The sequence below is a fragment of the Diprion similis genome, chromosome 4 (genome assembly GCF_021155765.1).
Source record: "Diprion similis isolate iyDipSimi1 chromosome 4, iyDipSimi1.1, whole genome shotgun sequence".
Classification (NCBI taxonomy): domain Eukaryota; kingdom Metazoa; phylum Arthropoda; class Insecta; order Hymenoptera; family Diprionidae; genus Diprion; species Diprion similis.
The window spans coordinates 21149005-21165672 of NC_060108.1; the positions used below are offsets into that span (position 1 = coordinate 21149005).

Genomic DNA, 16668 nt, shown 5'->3' on the forward strand with positions numbered 1-16668 from the left:
ATATATATATATATATGTATATTCATATATATACACACACATTTTATCCTTGTTTACTTCGCTTCTTCGAGGAGCACCAGGTCGTCCGCGACGACGTCACTGATGTGCAAATAGATGATCCAGTACATCAGGTTGAAGCAGACGAAGCAAACCGGAAATACGATACGGGAATATTTGTCGATGTCCGACGGTGTGATTCCTGAAAAATTGAAAAATTGAAAATAAAAAAAAAACAGATATAAAACACACGAGGTTGAATATGTGGTCCAGTTGATAATCTATAGCGAGTCATGCAAATCATCCGAATTGCCTCAAAGTCGTTCCAATCGTGTCCATAAAAATTTTCGTGTGAAAGATCGGATTGAGAGATTAAAGAAATCAAAGGATTGACGAGTTTTCGAAATGCTTAATTTTGTGCGATTTTATATTTCAGAAGAAAACTTTTAATTTTAATAAAATGAAGTAGTCTTTCTCTCTCTCTCTCTTTACGGCGAGAGGTCTGCATGCGATTACGTTAAAACAAACGGAAAAAGATATAGAAATAATTAATGAAAAACAAAAAAAAAAAAAACTTGGGCAACGACAATTCTCGGTCTGCAAACTCACCGTATAATTTGCTGATATCTTTCCCCGGATGAATGAGATGCTGGGGGGCGGGGGGCGCCTCCTCGTCGGCCCTGCCGTTTATGGTGTTCTCGAGGGTGCCACCCTTGCTGTGAGCCTTTGGATCGTGAACTTTGAACCGCACCTCCTGGACAACACGGGACCACTTACAAGGGACACGGCAGTTCGCCGGGGGGTGTCCTTTGCCAAGGTTACCCCTTAATTTGTCGGCGGGGCATGCAACATTCAGGGAATACTACCCTACGCTACGCGGTTGCGGCAGGGGCAAGGGCAAGGGCAAGGGCTTGTTCTCCTTCGCCAACGCGTTTACTCTCGCCAATTCTCGTTCAGCGGGAAGCTGCGATCGGTAATTTTCGCGTTACCACCGAATCTCCGCATCCTGTAAAATAGCCGAGGGGTCGATCGCTCGGGAATCAAATTCCGATGATTTCAATTCATTAACATTGATTGCGAGTGATTTTTACCTTATTACGCCCGACTTTCACTCATTTCTAATTTTATCCATAATTTTTAACGATTCACAAGCCTTCTTCTAAGTGATTTTCTACACTGGTTTTCGAAGCAGAAGGGAATCACTCAGGAAATCACTAGCCGCTGGAAATGTTGTTGGAAATAACTTGCGGCAAACTGGAAATCGAGGAAAGCACGCACGGAAAGAAAATTATTCAATCGCCCAGCGAATTTTGGTGACGGTATACAGACAGTAAGAAAATTTTTTGTTACAGCAATAACTTTGCAAGTTTAACTCACGAGTTAGCCAAGTGTCTGAGCTTGCAAAGTCTTTGCTATTGCACTGAAAATTTTGCAGGTCTCTGCACTGCCACCACTATTCCGAAACCTTTCAACGTTTTGTGCACGACTTACAAATTCTATATTAAATTTCCATGATTATTTTCATTTATTATACGCTTATCGCGTGATTTCGAGTGATTCGCAGTGACTCGAGTTACTTCGAGCGATTAATCACTCGTTAGATACTTCAAAGAATCCTCGAGTCATCCAAGTTTCGTTGATTCACAATTCGATTTCCACTCATCGAACGACCTCCTCGAGCGATTTGAGTCGAACATTAGGACCCCTGAAAATAGCCGTCCGCTAACCGGCACCGAATCTAATTGCACCGGCTCGCGATCAGATAACGAAATTATCGGAGGACGACTTCTTGCTGCAGTAAAGGGAGATAAATCGAGCAGCAACTGATCGCGACGTGTTCTCGATTCAAGGGCCAATATCGTTCGTTATCCGGGATACCCTGGCGCCAGGGTCTAAAAACTGATCGTCCTGCAATATCCAGGAGGTGGACCGTAGGTAGGTACGTATAATTCGCCGCCGCCCCGATGCGCCGGGGTGAAACAGGGTGAAACGGGGTGAAACGGGGTGAAACGGGCTGCGCTGCGATCAAGACGATAAACGAACGGTTCGTTATCTCCCTCGAACGTCGACGTAACGCGGCGCCGTCGCCGTCTCGCCTGCGGTCCGTGTTACGTATCGATACGCGCGCGGTGACGTTTCATCCGCATTGTGCCATTCCGTTGTGTATCACCGTGTATCACGTAGGTAAGTGTACGTAGGTGCGACGTATGTCGGTCAACTTGTCGTGTGCCTGCAGCCTGTATTTTATCCGGGTACGTAGGTACGCGGTAATTACGAAAAACGTTGTGTTTTTATTACAACGGCCGAGAGAGAGCTGCAGGCACGTAGGTGGATGCAATGCTTCGGCGCATGCTATTTTAATGTGAAAAAAATTATTCCCCCCTCAACACTGCGGAAGAGTGCATTTGAATTTTATGCATTCGTCACGCATCGGGCGAAACTACTGCGGTAATTACCGGTTTTTAGGTATGTACAACGGAAACAAGGCTGAAACGTTTTTAGGAGAATTTTATACCGCGGATACAGTGTTTAAGAATAAAAATTCACTTAAAATTCTGGCTTGAATCGGAAAATTTGAGGATGAAAAATTGTTACTAAGATTTGTTTTGTGTGCGTGGTTTAATTTCCTGATGCAGGAAAAGGTTATCGGAAACTTGTAACGTTGATGTACAAATCTGAAATGTTCAAGTTTATTCTTAATAATTATACTTATGAAAGAAGGAAATTTTGCAAGACATACGGATTTGAATCAATTAAGCGGTAAAAATATGAGTAAATGAAAGTAAGAATGAAATTCGGCTGCCGGACATTATCTGTACGTCACTCGGGGTCGAACTGCAAGGAACTGAAAAGTTTAATTTTTGTACGTTGTGAATTTGACCGCGACTCTGGAGAACTCGGCGGAAGCTGCAACGGTGCAGATTTCATTCCCCGCAGGGAACGTGTGGAGTGAATAGTCGCGCTCTGCGTTCGCGTGGAAAGATCTATTGACACGTCAAGATAAGCCAATCACACCGGCGGAATAGAGTCCGCGTTATTGAACGGCATCGACAGCTATTTTACACCCATTCCCGCTCGCACTCGCAATCAGCTGGCGTTTGAACATCGAACGTAGAACGATAATCAATCGCGGTATAGAACATTCGAATACGAGTATAAAAAAGTCATTGGATGGAATTTAAAAAAATGGTCGAAGAAAGGTGCGAGTGTGGAAAACGTGGAAAAGCCGAAATTGTCAAGGGATTTTGGATTTGTAATAAGTTTACTTCTTTTCGTCGAGAAAACAAATTTGTTTAAACTGACTTTTTTGTACAATATATTTCTCTTCAATTCGAATTGAATTTCATCCGAATATGAAATTAATAAGCTGAACGATTTAAGTTTCAGTAACTTACGAGAACTGTGAAAATTTCAGGGAATACTAGGTTTTAGGTTCTGGAAAACTGGGAGATATCATCGAAGTTTTTCCTTAAAAATTTATTGCCACCCTAAATAAGCCAAAATACAAAATCTTTCTTTTCAACAATTCGCAATTTCGCGAAACACATTTTCACGTTTCATGAAATTTCGACGTCGCGAGTCCCTTCCGTCGTCTAATCTCACCTGGATTTTCACCCCCACCCTCGACTTTCAGTTTCATTTCCGGAATATAAATAGTAAAAGAGTCGCTATGCAGCGGCTCCATCGTTTCCTAATTTTCCGTTTCCGGGCCCCGATTTCTTTCACCTGCAGCAGGCGAACGCGCAGGACTGACGAAGGTTAACAAACGGGTTTTTGAGGGTGTGACTTGGTATTGATCGCCGTTCGCGGGAGGGCCCTGGCCCAGGGAGGCTGCTAACTTGTTGCCAATTATTGCGGCCGCACTCGCCGAGGGAGAAACAATGCCGGCTGCCAAGACGGCGAAATTAAATCCCGCACTTACGTCGCTTTACAATTCAGCTGCGAACTCGACGGCGGACGTGATTTGGGATTTCCTCTCGAAGCCGTCGACCGATTTAATGTCACGGCGAACCTTTGTCCGTTATTTTTATTTTTTTTCTCCCTCCTTTTATTGCCACAAATTTTTCTTCCTTTCACATAAAATTCGCAACTCAGGAATCATCAATTGCTTCCAAACTGAGAGAAAAAAGTCATTTAGTTTAGGAGAAAACATTTGTTTCTGTCAATTCAAGATCTGTCGATCTCCCAAAATTTTTCGATGATTTTAACTTAATTTAATCTTTAATATTATTAAATCAATTTAAACAATTAATTCTTGCAATGTTTCAATCGCCGCAGATCTCATGGTATTACGGAGATTAAGAACCCTCGTTGATCAACTAAATCCTGAGTCGTTACGCGATATGCCAATAATTAATTCTCTCCTTTCAATTAAAGGCCACTATCGGTATTCTCTACCAGTTTTAACATTTCCATTTCACTGTAATCCTAGCCTGCTCATTACAGAAGAAAATTCATAATCACTTCACTATCCGTAGTACATATCCTAGATAATTGTTCGATTTATCCGGTATAACTAAGCTTTTGTTTCTCATCAGCTGTTTTCTATCGTAAAATTTCCCGCTAATCGCGATTCCCCTGCGCAATAATTTTTTCCGCAACAATTAACTGCGCGAGATTCGCACGCTTTGATTGTATCTTCGTTTGCTGTAATAGACGGATCAGGCGATTCGTCGCGATTCAGTAGGGCGTTGTAAATCACGAATGGCACGATTCTTGATTCGAAAAAGCTTGCGAAGGGCGTTTGCAAAATAATTGCAATAGAGTATGAATGATGAAAGCAATTCCGAAACCGTGTGTTTTTTTTCTGAATTTTTTGTCGCGACAAATGATTTACTTTTTCACGTTCTTTATTTATATTTTCACCGTCCAGACACTGTTCGTCTGCAACTCCTGCCAACTTTATTTTTAATCTCGTTCTCCGGCCCGTCGTCGCCGGTTTTTTGCAACGATTCGTTCGAATCTGTTTTACTCCGAATCTGGGATAGCGAAAGAAAACGTGGTGATTCGATTTTTCACCGAGATGCAATTAATTAAACGAGAATTATTTCTACCCCACGGTTTCAAATCATTCTCTATTCCCCCCCCGCCCCCTCCTCCCCCCCCCCCAGTCTTTCGAATTTTTTCTCACACATCGTAATTCGCACGATTCGCGTATACTTTACGACGTATAAGGTAAGCTTCCAGGAAAAATCAGAAACTCAGGTGTAAACGAATTTTCCACAGGCCTGAGTAGGCGGGCAGCGAGCAAAGGCTGAGGAATCTCGTCGAATCTAATTTTTCCGTGATTTTTTCCGCAGCTTTTCTTTCTTCCCTTTTTCTCATCCCTTCGCTTCTTCGCGAGCACGTCAAGTTGATTGGCAGCGCGTTTCCGGCCGAAGAGAAGAGCTTCCCGTTTGGCGAAGGAGACGCGCTTGTTCCGAGGGGCGGCTAGGGGTCGGGGGCTGCTAATTCTTTCCACCCTGATGGCTCGAAGGTCAGGGGTCAAATCTTCGGATAAAGGGTCGGGCTGCGATCCCGCTTGCGCTACTCACAGTTTGTTTGGGCGCGTGGTCACCGTGGTCACCCGGTACACCTGGAGGACCCGGGTTTTCCCGCGCCGCTTTCATGCTCTCGGCGATCTTCTGGAAACGATTCTTCCGCATCTGAATCCGTTTCGCCATGTAACCAACGGTCGCGTACTCTGAAAAATTTCGAGAACACACATCTGTCAGTCATCGCAACGTCGTTTTATGAGCCGTGACTCCATCGGGTGAAGCAAAAAAAAAGAGAGAAAAAATGTCAGACAAAAATGAATTTTCAGTAATCATCTCACGATTTTTATTCCATTTTTCACCATTTCATCGTAAATGATTGTCTCAGCTGTTGCTTATCGTCAACTTTTTTTTACACCAACGTTAGTTACTCAATTTGCTGCGGCGATGAGTTTTCAGTATATGTTTTTTGGTTTTTCATCTGTACCGTAAGAATCGCTTGTTTTTTGCAAGCCCCAAAGATAGGATTTAGGGTTAATTATAATGAAAGAAAGAATTTAGCTGATGAGAAAAAATAAGGTACCTAAGCATTCCACATCAAAACGACCTACGCGTTTTTTTTAAATCTTACGTACTCTGTGGAACGTGCAAAAAGAAAAAAAAAAAAAAAAAAATCCCATCCTTTAGTGGGATAAAGATTTTTTGGACCACAGGTTTAATTTTTACTGCTTTCAAAAACACGAAGACGCAATTTTCGAATGAAGTCCTAATCGATTGACTTGAAATTTTTCACATGAGTTCTTTGTTAAAAAACGAAAACCTTGAGATATCGATTGAAAAATTCATGAGTAAAATTTTAAACCATAATCTATGAGGGCTATGCATTCGAAAATTGGGTTTTTGTATTTTTCCGAGCAAGAAAAATCGAACCCACGGTCACGTAATTTCAAACTCAGCTTTTTTGTACACTCGAAATCGTACTTAGAAGAAAATAAAATCGCCGATTTTGAGTGGAATGCCTCACACATAACTTGCGCAACAAAAATAATAACGTCGTTACTGTAATTAAATTCTAAAAAACTCCGGGGTCTTATCTGCAAACGATATGTTACGTACACACGTACATTTATTCACATATAGATACAATACAGTACACATATAAAAATTATACTTTCTAATTCAGCATCTTTCAAGTCTCCCCAAAATTAACCACGATGTTTCGTTACGTGAAAAAAATGACGACGGCACAACGCCAAGGTGAAGTTTTTGAAAAAATTCTACCACCGAGCCGTGAATTTTTTTTCTCCGTTTTTCATACCCAGCCTGATTTGCCTATAAAAATAACATTACCCGCGAACGAATTGCAGACGCGGCAACTGTAATTCCCCATGTGCAAAAGTGCTATACGTGCTTGTAGCTAGGCAAGCACTCTACGCAATTACCCTAAAGCATAGCGTTATAGCCGTTATGTCCGAGTCCCGTGAGATAAAAAGAACGAGGAATATGAGCGAAAGAAGAGCGGAGGCCGAAGGGTGAGAGCTATTCCAGGTGACAATCAAGGCGAATATAATTTGCCGGAGGACATCGGGTGGCTGTGGGGGGAGAATAAAGGGGTGGTTATTTATGGAAGGAGACGAAGCGTGAAATCGCCCAGCCGTTTGTGCGCCGTGCAGACCAGCGAACGTCTTTATTACTGGCTGACCGGGTCATCGGAATGGGTTTTTTATGCTCTATAAACCGTGCTGGTCCACCTCGCCTGCGGCTAAACCACCCCCTTCCTCTCTGCTCCCTCCCCCCTCTTCCCCGGCCCCCTTGAAGTCTATTCTGCCAACCTCTGTTCTTCGTTTATTTAGCCATGTAGTTAAGCATTTCACTTGCGTCCGTCTTGTGTCACCCCCCCCCCCCCCCCTTCCCCTGTGCACGTGTGGAGTTCTAACTCTACGTACTACACCCCCGATTTGTCCTCCTTTCGTACAGGAAATCTATCTGCGGAACACCAGCGAATATGCTTGTAACCGTGCTAAGAAAAAACGCACGAGAATTGAGAGAAAAATTAAACACGAAGGATCTAGTTCGGGTAAATATTTCCGGTTATTTTATGGAAATATTGGATGTAAAGAATTAAACATATTGCATGAATTTACTTGCAATTTATGCGATTTGGATCAAGTTACGTTTTACCGAAATCCCGATCTGCGTTTTGGTAATTAACGAGTGAGTAGATTTTACCGGATATCGGTATATTTTTTTTTTTCGTTATTCACGATCGGCCGATTTCTTACAGTCTCTAAATCTGGACTAGGAGAAAAAATCGATCGGTAAAACGTAGGTACACCGAATTGCATGTACATAAATGCAGACTGGATTTTACCCTGTGATTTTTAAATTACTTTTCGTTACATTTCCACGAAAAGATTCTGCAGGTATGGGTTTTCGTGTGACGTATCTAGGCGGTATATAAACGTGATACATGTGCATGGGATCGACGTCAGTTTTCAGGCGGTGCGGAGAGGAAATTGAATGCATGTCAAAGTCTCGTCAAGGGTACGTACGTCTAGGCTGACTTGCCGTGTTGAGCTTGGATGGTTGGTTAGTAGTCGAAGGCCGGGAAAATCGAACAAACGGAGGAATGAGAAATGCTGGGTGGTAGGCCGATGGGACACCATCCGTCCCATGGTATCTATAGTTGAATCTACGAGGAGCAACCTAAAACTGCATTTTACCCTTTTCTCGCACACTTTTTTACTCGCTTCTAAATTCCTATATCGGTCGCGGATGTTCATTGCGAAGAGTTTGAAAGAAAAAAGAAAACCGAGGGATGTTTATCTCGTGAAATAAGAAAGAGAGAGAGAGAGAGAGAGAGAGAGAGAGAGAGAGGAGCGAGGAATTGAAAATAAAGGAACACGAAACGCAAAGGATGAAGAAATCGCGAATCAATTCATTCTCTGGGCTCCAGCTAGTTGAATCAATACCATTGTGCAATCGAGGCGTTCGTTTTCCGCAAGTTGAACTATTTCCTGCAATGGAACCTCGGCTATATAACGACGGCAAGTATATCGGTTCCATAAATCCCTGAAGAAGCTCACCGCATGGTGTCCACCGGTTGGGAACAAGTCGGAGAAATTTTTTACCCACCTCCTTTTCCGATCCTGCGGAACGATTTTCTTGCGGAGTACGAATGATCAATTTGAAAAAGTGTTTCCACTTCGATTCACCATCGCCTCGTCACCGAGTTACTCGGCGTCGCGACACCTGCAGCTCGTAAATTTGAGTATACCTCGAGTGTCGGAACACGCGAGTGACGCCCACGCGACGTGGTTAAAAAGCAAAGTTTTGCCAGGAAGAGAGAATGAGAGAGAGAGAGAGAGAGAGAAAGAGAGAGTCAGATAGAAGAGACTGACTTTCTCGGGCAACGACTCATGTCACGTGACGCAAGGGTTGGCTGCGGACAACCCTATTTTACTAATTACCCCCATCGCGGGAGGCGGATGGCGCGGAAAAGTAGAGAAGCGTGCCTGTCTGAATCCGCACATCATCTATTCGCGACACTCCTTAATCCCCTCGTTGCAAGCCAACTTGCGTATCCGATGCAAGCTCAACCGAACGAATAGAAATCCTTGTGAATTTATCACTGGTGAAGAAAAAGAGCAGACGCGATACGCGACGAGGTTCCCCCTGGATTTTTATTTCGATTTTCCCGCAAACTTTCCGTCCGTCTGTCCGTCCAGAGCTACGTCTATGGTTCGGCGGTTGTCTTACAACTTTTATTCACCGCGGCTTAGCTTTTATGCTCCTGGGTGATTGCCTCGATTCGTCTTGGCTCGAAACCTGTGATGGAGGTTGGATAAAGGGGCAGTGAATTCCGTCGGGCGAACGAATTACGTCGAATCCCATCGCCGAGAAACGATTCACAGTCTCGTCCAACGCTCGGTTATGTCACATGTTGTACGTCCACCAATGCAAGTCCTTAGACCTTGAACTCTCGCAGAACTTGCCTCCGCCTTTCGTCCGACGCGTAATTATGCCATTCGGCGTAAACTTACCGAGCAGAGACGCGAAGACCATGACGAAGCAGGTTCCCAGGTAAACGTCGATGGACTTGACGTAGGATATCTTCGGCAGAGCGGCGTTGGTCGAGGACATGAGAGTTGTCATGGTCAGAACAGTGGTTACTCCGAGGGCGACCCGAGCGGGGGTCGCATTTCGGTTTAGCCAAAAGCTCACCCATGAGATAATCACGATCAGTCCCGAGGGTATGTAGATTTGAATCAGGTAGTAGCCCATCGATCGTACGAACTGGATCTCGCATGCCAGCCGGGAATAGTTTCCTGCAAAGAAGACATCAGACTCGTCAACGTGATCGCCATGCTGCAAAATTCGTCACTACGATTTATTATACACTTATCAACTATTTCAGTATTTTCCTGTCGCACAGTTTAGGTATATAATTATAAAATTTCGTCATAACATTTCACCCTAATTCAAGGTGCAAAGTGCGAGTTGTGGAGTATCTGGAAGAAGACAACGACGACGTGTCGTTTGATAAGGAAAAAGAATTCTTCCCTTCTCGCATCGCTAGTTGAGTCGCACGGAAATTCCTTCTCTTGCTTCCGGCGTCTCTTCCCTTCGCTCCTCCTCGAAAACCTCGACTCGGCGCCCCGCATCGTCGCGTCGTCAGCCATCCACCCCCATCAACTCGAAGTGAATCCAAGAATTTGCCAAATGCACGTCGGCCATTACTTGTCGGGCTGCAGTCGTTGCGCTCGGAGAGTTAAGCTGAATAGTTGTAAAACTGCACGATGCGGTGTTAGGCAACCGCTCGACGAAAGTATCAGAGTTTAAAAGTGGAACGAGTCGGGGAAATTGAGGAGAAGTGAGAACTTCTGCGGCTCCGTGTAACGCATGCATTGACCCAATCAAGGAAGATGGCTCCGCCAGGTCCGTTCCTGAGGGATAAAGCGACGTGGTCCTCCTTGTTAGTCCGTGCACCCTGTTACACGAATGAAATTGGCTTGCTGCACCACGGCGACCGTTTGTTTCTTCCGGTTTCAACGTTTCGCGGTCTCGGTTTGCGCCTTCTTTCATATTTCATGAGAGCGAAATAATAAAAAGGCGGGGTGCGCCGGTCGTCTGAAAAGAAGGCGTCGCGGCCCTTCTTTAAGCCCTTGCCGAATGCTAGATGTATTATTATTCTTCTTCTTCTTCTTTTCATATCTCGCAAAATACGCCTCAGGTTTTGCTTTTACCGAGACAGAAACGATCAGCGATTCGCCCGCGGATATCTGGTTCAGAGTTTTCTTCCGGTCCTCGTCGTTGCGTGACTTCAACGCTCGATCGGTCGGGAGGAAGGAACGAACGGTAGAAGAAAAATGAGGGGCGTGGTGGGGGAAGAAAAAGAGCGTGCGAAGAAGGGATCTTTCGGTGCAAAAGCATCGCTCGTGAGATGTATATTGTTTTTCCTTTTTTTCCGATTCGGTGCGAGTTTAGCGTGCCTCGTAATGATTTTTTGTCTGTTTCCTTTTCGGCTTTTATTTTTTGTACGTTTGTACTCGGCGAGGAAAAACTCGCAGGATATTAAAGTTTACACAATGGCGGGGGTAGCTGGTGAGGGTGAAAAAAAGTTTGGACTCTTGGCTCAAATTGGGCTCAAAACGGTATCCCTTGGCGCATCCGGGACGGGGCTTGGTGCCTATCCACTATCCACTCTCGCTGTATGCCGGCGACTAATGACTCGCGAATGGAGTTTCTTTCACTCGGGCTCAACGCTAGTCGGCCTCGCTGCCGTCGTCGACGTCGTCCTAGTCGTCATCCCCCTGATAAAGAATTCACCCCTGGAGCAGTAAGCGGCACGCTGACTGGAAGCCGGGACTCGAGGAGGCGTCGAATACGCGCCACCTACCACTACTAAAAGGTCGAGGAGTGCCGCCGAGGCACAGGGTTATAACGGGTGACCCAGGAAGCGTATTCAGACTCGAGGTCCGCTGATCCGTGCTGGGGATAGGCGAGAGGGATTTGGGCAATTTGTGAACCCGTTGGACCGGGATCAAAGGATTATAATTATTTTCTCCTCCTTCAATCCGATCTTCCTTCCGATCGCGCGTTCTTCCCGGATCCCCCGGGATCAACGCTTGGGGTATTAAAACGTTGGCTCCTTGATCCTTGCGCCGGTCGCCACACGAGCGAATTCCACGATGTTTAAGTAGCGGGAAAGTTAATTAATTTCAGAGCAAAGCCCCGTTCTAAACAATTCACTATTTATAGAAAGAGGTATACGAACAGATTTCCCTTTTCTCGTTGTGCCAACCTCCTATATTCTCCCTACTTTACTCCTTACGTTTGCAAATAAAATTGTAATAAATAAAGTTTATTATTTTTATTACTGTTATTATCCTTATCAATATACCTACTCAGTCCTCGATGCTGCAGATTTACGTAATATACACGTGTGCTAATTTTATTTCCTCAGCGAAAATCCGCGCGCGTATACACCAGGAACGACAAACTGAATTACACCGAATTCATCCATACATTAGCATGCATTAGCATCCGACGGCTCTTTGCAGCGGCTTGCAACGAGATCAGTCCTACCTCTCCGGGAGAATCCGATTACACTAATCACTGCAATCAGCCAATTACCCTTTGGTATCCATCACCCTCCATCGGCGCTATCGCGGCTCCCACGCCGGGAGCTCCGATGTGTCTTCTGATTACCAGGAACCCAGCATCCAGGCGCGTAACGAATGTCCTTTTTACTACCGATCGACCGGTCGTCTTCCTTGCAATGGAATAACAGCCGTGTCGTTAAGCACCGCGTGTTTCTTAAACCGAACGAGTAAACGTTTACCTCTCTGTATCACCTGCCGTTAATTGCTTCCGAAGAGCAAAGCAGGCTTCCGCTTTTTCCTCCGGCGATAATGCCGTCGAAGATTAGGCGAGTATTACTAGAAATATCGTTTCTCTTTTATCCTTGGAGATGCTGGCTTCGGCCTCGAGTCGATGAGGGTGACAACGTCGACGACGACAAGAGGAGGAGAAGAAGAAGAAGAAGCAGAGAAGGAGGAGAAGGAGAAGGAGCATAGCATTGTCGACTCGGCAACAATACCGCGGGCTAATGTAAACACGTGACTCTATAAAGAGCTTGGCAATAGATGGATGGAAGGTGGGACAGTGCAGGAAGCCTCTTTTGAACGAGATTCATTAAGGACCGGGCGCCTCGGGCGAATGCTCCTCGCTTCAATACATGGCTCGAAGTTCCAGTTTCGCTGCCGCTACGGCATCGGATTCTGAATAAATTCCACTTTAAATATTTCCCCTTGCATTCTTTTTACCCGACTCGGCTCACTCCCTCGTCGATATTCTTCAACGTCCAGCGAGGCGTCGACGGGAATCCGGGATGCTGCTTAGATCCACGTATTCCACGTGCTCGTCAATGGATCGTGGAATGGCGGGGCAGAGGCCGTAGGTGCCTACGTGATATCCGCTCAATTACCAGAGCCGGTAGGCCAGTCTGTTTTAATTACTGAGAGGCTTTGATTGTGGCCTGCAGACCAGAGACGACCTATTCATTCATCCCTCGTATCCCGATCGTTTCTCCATCCGACGAACCTGCAGCAGCTTTAATGGGGCTAGTTTTTTGCCCGCAAACCTTGTCAAGAGTGTGTCTTGATACTTGTCTCTTCTTCAAATATTCCTCTTCTTCTTATAAAGATAACCTTTTGAAGTCAATAGATCTGAACTCGAGGTGCTGATCGCTTCGCTCGTTCGATCGATGCGTGTGTAACTTGTGTGGAAGGTTTTCGTTCTCACTTACCTCGCTCGATGAGCGAGCTGTTGTTGGTACCTTTATATTGTCCAAGAATCTCTGCAAAGCGTGGGCTATAAAGTTTAATCCGCGTTACGCGGAGCAATAATTAAGGGACGTTTACCCCTCGAGCACGATGAGTGAAAATAGAAAGAAATATTTTTCAAGTGAAAATGTATAATTCCCGTAAAAATTTTAGCGCCCCCTTTTGCTCCTGATGTCGACGGCGCCGTCCCTCTTTGGTCTCTGATATCCTTTCTTTTCCGGGTTCTTTGTATCCTTCCACCATCTCTGCCGTCTTCTTCTTGTTCCGCTTTCTGTACACACAGCCAGCGAAACGCGTATCGTGTCATTTTTCACCATCACCGTATTCGCGAGGAAATGACCCTACCATTTCCGGTCTCCTTATCAAGATTCGCGGCAGCGAACCACCCCCGAGTACCCATCATATATATATATATATATATATATATATATATATATACAAGTATATGTATATATATTATACATTGTACCCTCACAGTCGAGCGTATCACTTGCGACATTATAAAATCCCTTTAATCGAAAATGAAGTTGTCGAGACTCGCGTCACTTTGGCACTCGATCAAGACTGCCGGGAACGAACGTCCATCCATCGGTGCCCATATAGTTGGAAGCTTTCGCCGCAGATGTTGAGTCTGACTGTCCAGCGCGGAAAAAAACACACACGGTATACAAGCCCACGTGCGAGACCCGAGGACGAGTATACGTGTGTGGATTTTTTGCAGCTAATGCAGGCAGTGAAAATCCTTAGCAGAGAGCTGAGGGGGTGTGGAATGATGCATGTAGTATAATACGTTACCAGTAGTCAAGCTAATCTCCATCGCTCGTTGCCGGTGTCCGAGGACCTTGAACTGGGGCAGAGAGACCTCGTTGCTGACGCCAACGCTGTTGGGACCTTCGTTCCACTTGTACCTGATGTCCCGCATCGTGTAACCGACTGAAAAACAGAGAGAGACCCCCGATGGTGTTGGCAAGTACCTTACGGCACGCTCCGGCTTCGAGGGGGCCTCCAGGACTTACCTTACCCTCGTCCCGCGTCACCCTCTTTCACCTCTACGTTCACCTCGCCGCCAAATGATAGTTTGGAAAACATTTACGGGGTAGGGATGGATATAAGGGCTGAGCTCGGCACCATCGAACCTCTCGCAGTGTTGTCCTCTCACGAGTCGTGTATGCACCCCGATTATTATGCCTCGTCATTGTACAGTGTCAATCAAAGTGTTCTCTTTACCGCAACGACGATTCATAGATTTTTGTGCAATTATGTGAGGGATGGGAAAAAAGAACACACAAGCACTCTCAAAACCGTGCGCGTTACTTTACAAATCATTATATATTGTATTATATAATGTGGGTGTCGGTGTTCAGACGAGATCGAGACGACAAGGAATTTACGCTCGGAGGAGCTGACCAACGAGGATATCTACCTGTTGAGAGGTGTATGGTTGTCTGTCGTTGTCTGTGCCCGAGCACGCGAAACTGGGGGAGTTCCACTTCGTTCGAGATGCCGACCGATTCCAGGCCTGCGTTCCATTTGTACCGAATATCGCGCATTGTGTATCCAACTGCCAAGAGAACAAAACACAAAAATCTCCACTCTAACATACAGTTAGACACTTAGGGGGCGTCTTATGGAACCATAGCGGGATGTATCGGGCCGTGTCTCTACGCCTGGAGGGTTCAAGTTTCGCCGTGAATCTAGCTCTTACCATCACTTCATTCATCCGTCACAGTCGTCGACACTCTCCGTATGTTGCGACCTGAAGGTCAAGACGAGATGTTAATACGTCGTGAGCAGGTCACGAACTTTTGAAACGACTTTTTGAATCATCTACTGATCAACGAATTTAGGATAAGCTTTGTTCGAAGGAGGCTGGTATAAATTTCTGCGAAAAGTCAAGTGGTCTATTGCAGTTGAGCTATGGAAAGTACATTATGCTCCTCGAAACTTGAATCCTTTTTGGCATTTACGTTAGGCGGCAATATGGGTGATATAATAACATTCCTGGGGAGGCTGAATTCGAGGTAAATAACAATTATTTAAGTACACTACATTCAATGATGAAGATTATATGACAATCGGCCGCGTGCGCCGGCATAGCGAACACTTGCTGAGTTCTAAAATTCGCGTTGATGCATTAATGGAATTGAATTTCGAGTGCGTGATTTTCTGCAGCTACAATTTCGAGAATGAGATCGAATATGCGACTTGTGTATAGGGTATGGCGAGAGGGGGAGACGCGTGAGTGCTGCGTGAAATGAAATTGTTCCTATGACGTTGGTCTATAATAAGAAATATTTTCGCGGGACAATTCACTCTTCGCAAGTTGGCAGTTTGCCGTTCAACATATTCGAGGCTCCAGCGAATTTCTTCAACTTGGGGCATGAAGATCAAGTGTTGAGTTTCTTCTAACGGTATGACTGTGGGAACTCAAGAGAAACGTAAATTAACAGTCTCTGAATTTTCGATTTTATAGTCAATGGGAAGAAATAACAAAGAATCGAGATGATGAGAGAAAAACCACGAAGTGCAATTAGACGACACATTCTTTTATTGCAAAGTGCCTGTATCGAAATCACGGGGCGAAAATTAGCTTGAGGCAATATCGTGTTCGCTATGCGGCGCCTAATGATGGTTTGATTCTAAGACTAAAGTCCCGTTCACACGTGGTAACAGCCTGAGGAATTCGGGTGACCTGCATGTCGTCCTCAAATAACGATCACGATCCACGTGTGCACGCGACTTGATACGAATACAATAATAAGTTCGAGGTATGTGGAGAGAAATTTCATGCCTGGAAGCAGGCCTCGGTTTAAGGAATATAATGAAGTATGTAATCAAGGTATTTAGGAGGATGAGCATAGACTAGTCATTATAAAATTACAACAATTATATCAATAATTAAGAAAAGAGATTACTCAGCGAAATGGCTAGTATAACTATATCCATAAAGGTCATATATAGGTTGATAGACAGACTGAAATACGAATGGATATATAGATAGACTGGAAAATGTGAAGAGATCGAGGAATATAAAGAGATACAGAGAAAGTTAGAGAGGTAGAGAAAGAGAGAGAAAGAGAGAGAAAGACAGAAGAATATGTATGAAGAGGAACAGAGAGTAAAATTATTTCTGTGCAGCAGTGTCTAGTGCCGTGGCGAATACAACAACTACACATGCACAATACCTATACTTATTTCTAACAATGCAATGACTACTGAAAAACGAGAGGTAGCCATAATGATTGATTGATCGCGATCTTCGCGGTTTGTTAAAAAAATAAAAAACAAAAAAAAATCCTCAAACGAACTTGTACGTGCTTATGAATTCATCATTCAGGCTTGCTCTGTGT

The 16668-nt window shown here is 44.8% G+C and overlaps 1 protein-coding gene across 5 annotated transcripts in view; it reads right to left on the minus strand.

The window, feature by feature from the left end:
- LOC124405540 (gamma-aminobutyric acid receptor subunit beta) overlaps window positions 1–16668 on the minus strand; it is an 82377-nt gene that overhangs the window by 685 nt on the left and 65024 nt on the right. For 2 of the 5 annotated variants that reach the window (XM_046880526.1, XM_046880524.1), the window contains exons 6-10: window positions 14114–14251; window positions 9515–9799; window positions 5532–5680; window positions 607–751; window positions 37–199 (exon numbers count right to left, since the gene is read on the minus strand). In XM_046880526.1, the coding sequence (XP_046736482.1) occupies window positions 54–199; window positions 607–751; window positions 5532–5680; window positions 9515–9799; window positions 14114–14251 (863 nt within the window). In that variant the 3' untranslated portion in view covers window positions 37–53. Of the gene's footprint in view, window positions 1–4; window positions 200–606; window positions 770–5531; window positions 5681–9514; window positions 9800–14113; window positions 14252–16668 lie in introns of those variants that run through there. The other 3 variants (XM_046880527.1, XM_046880522.1, XM_046880523.1) reach the window with 3 other exon arrangements.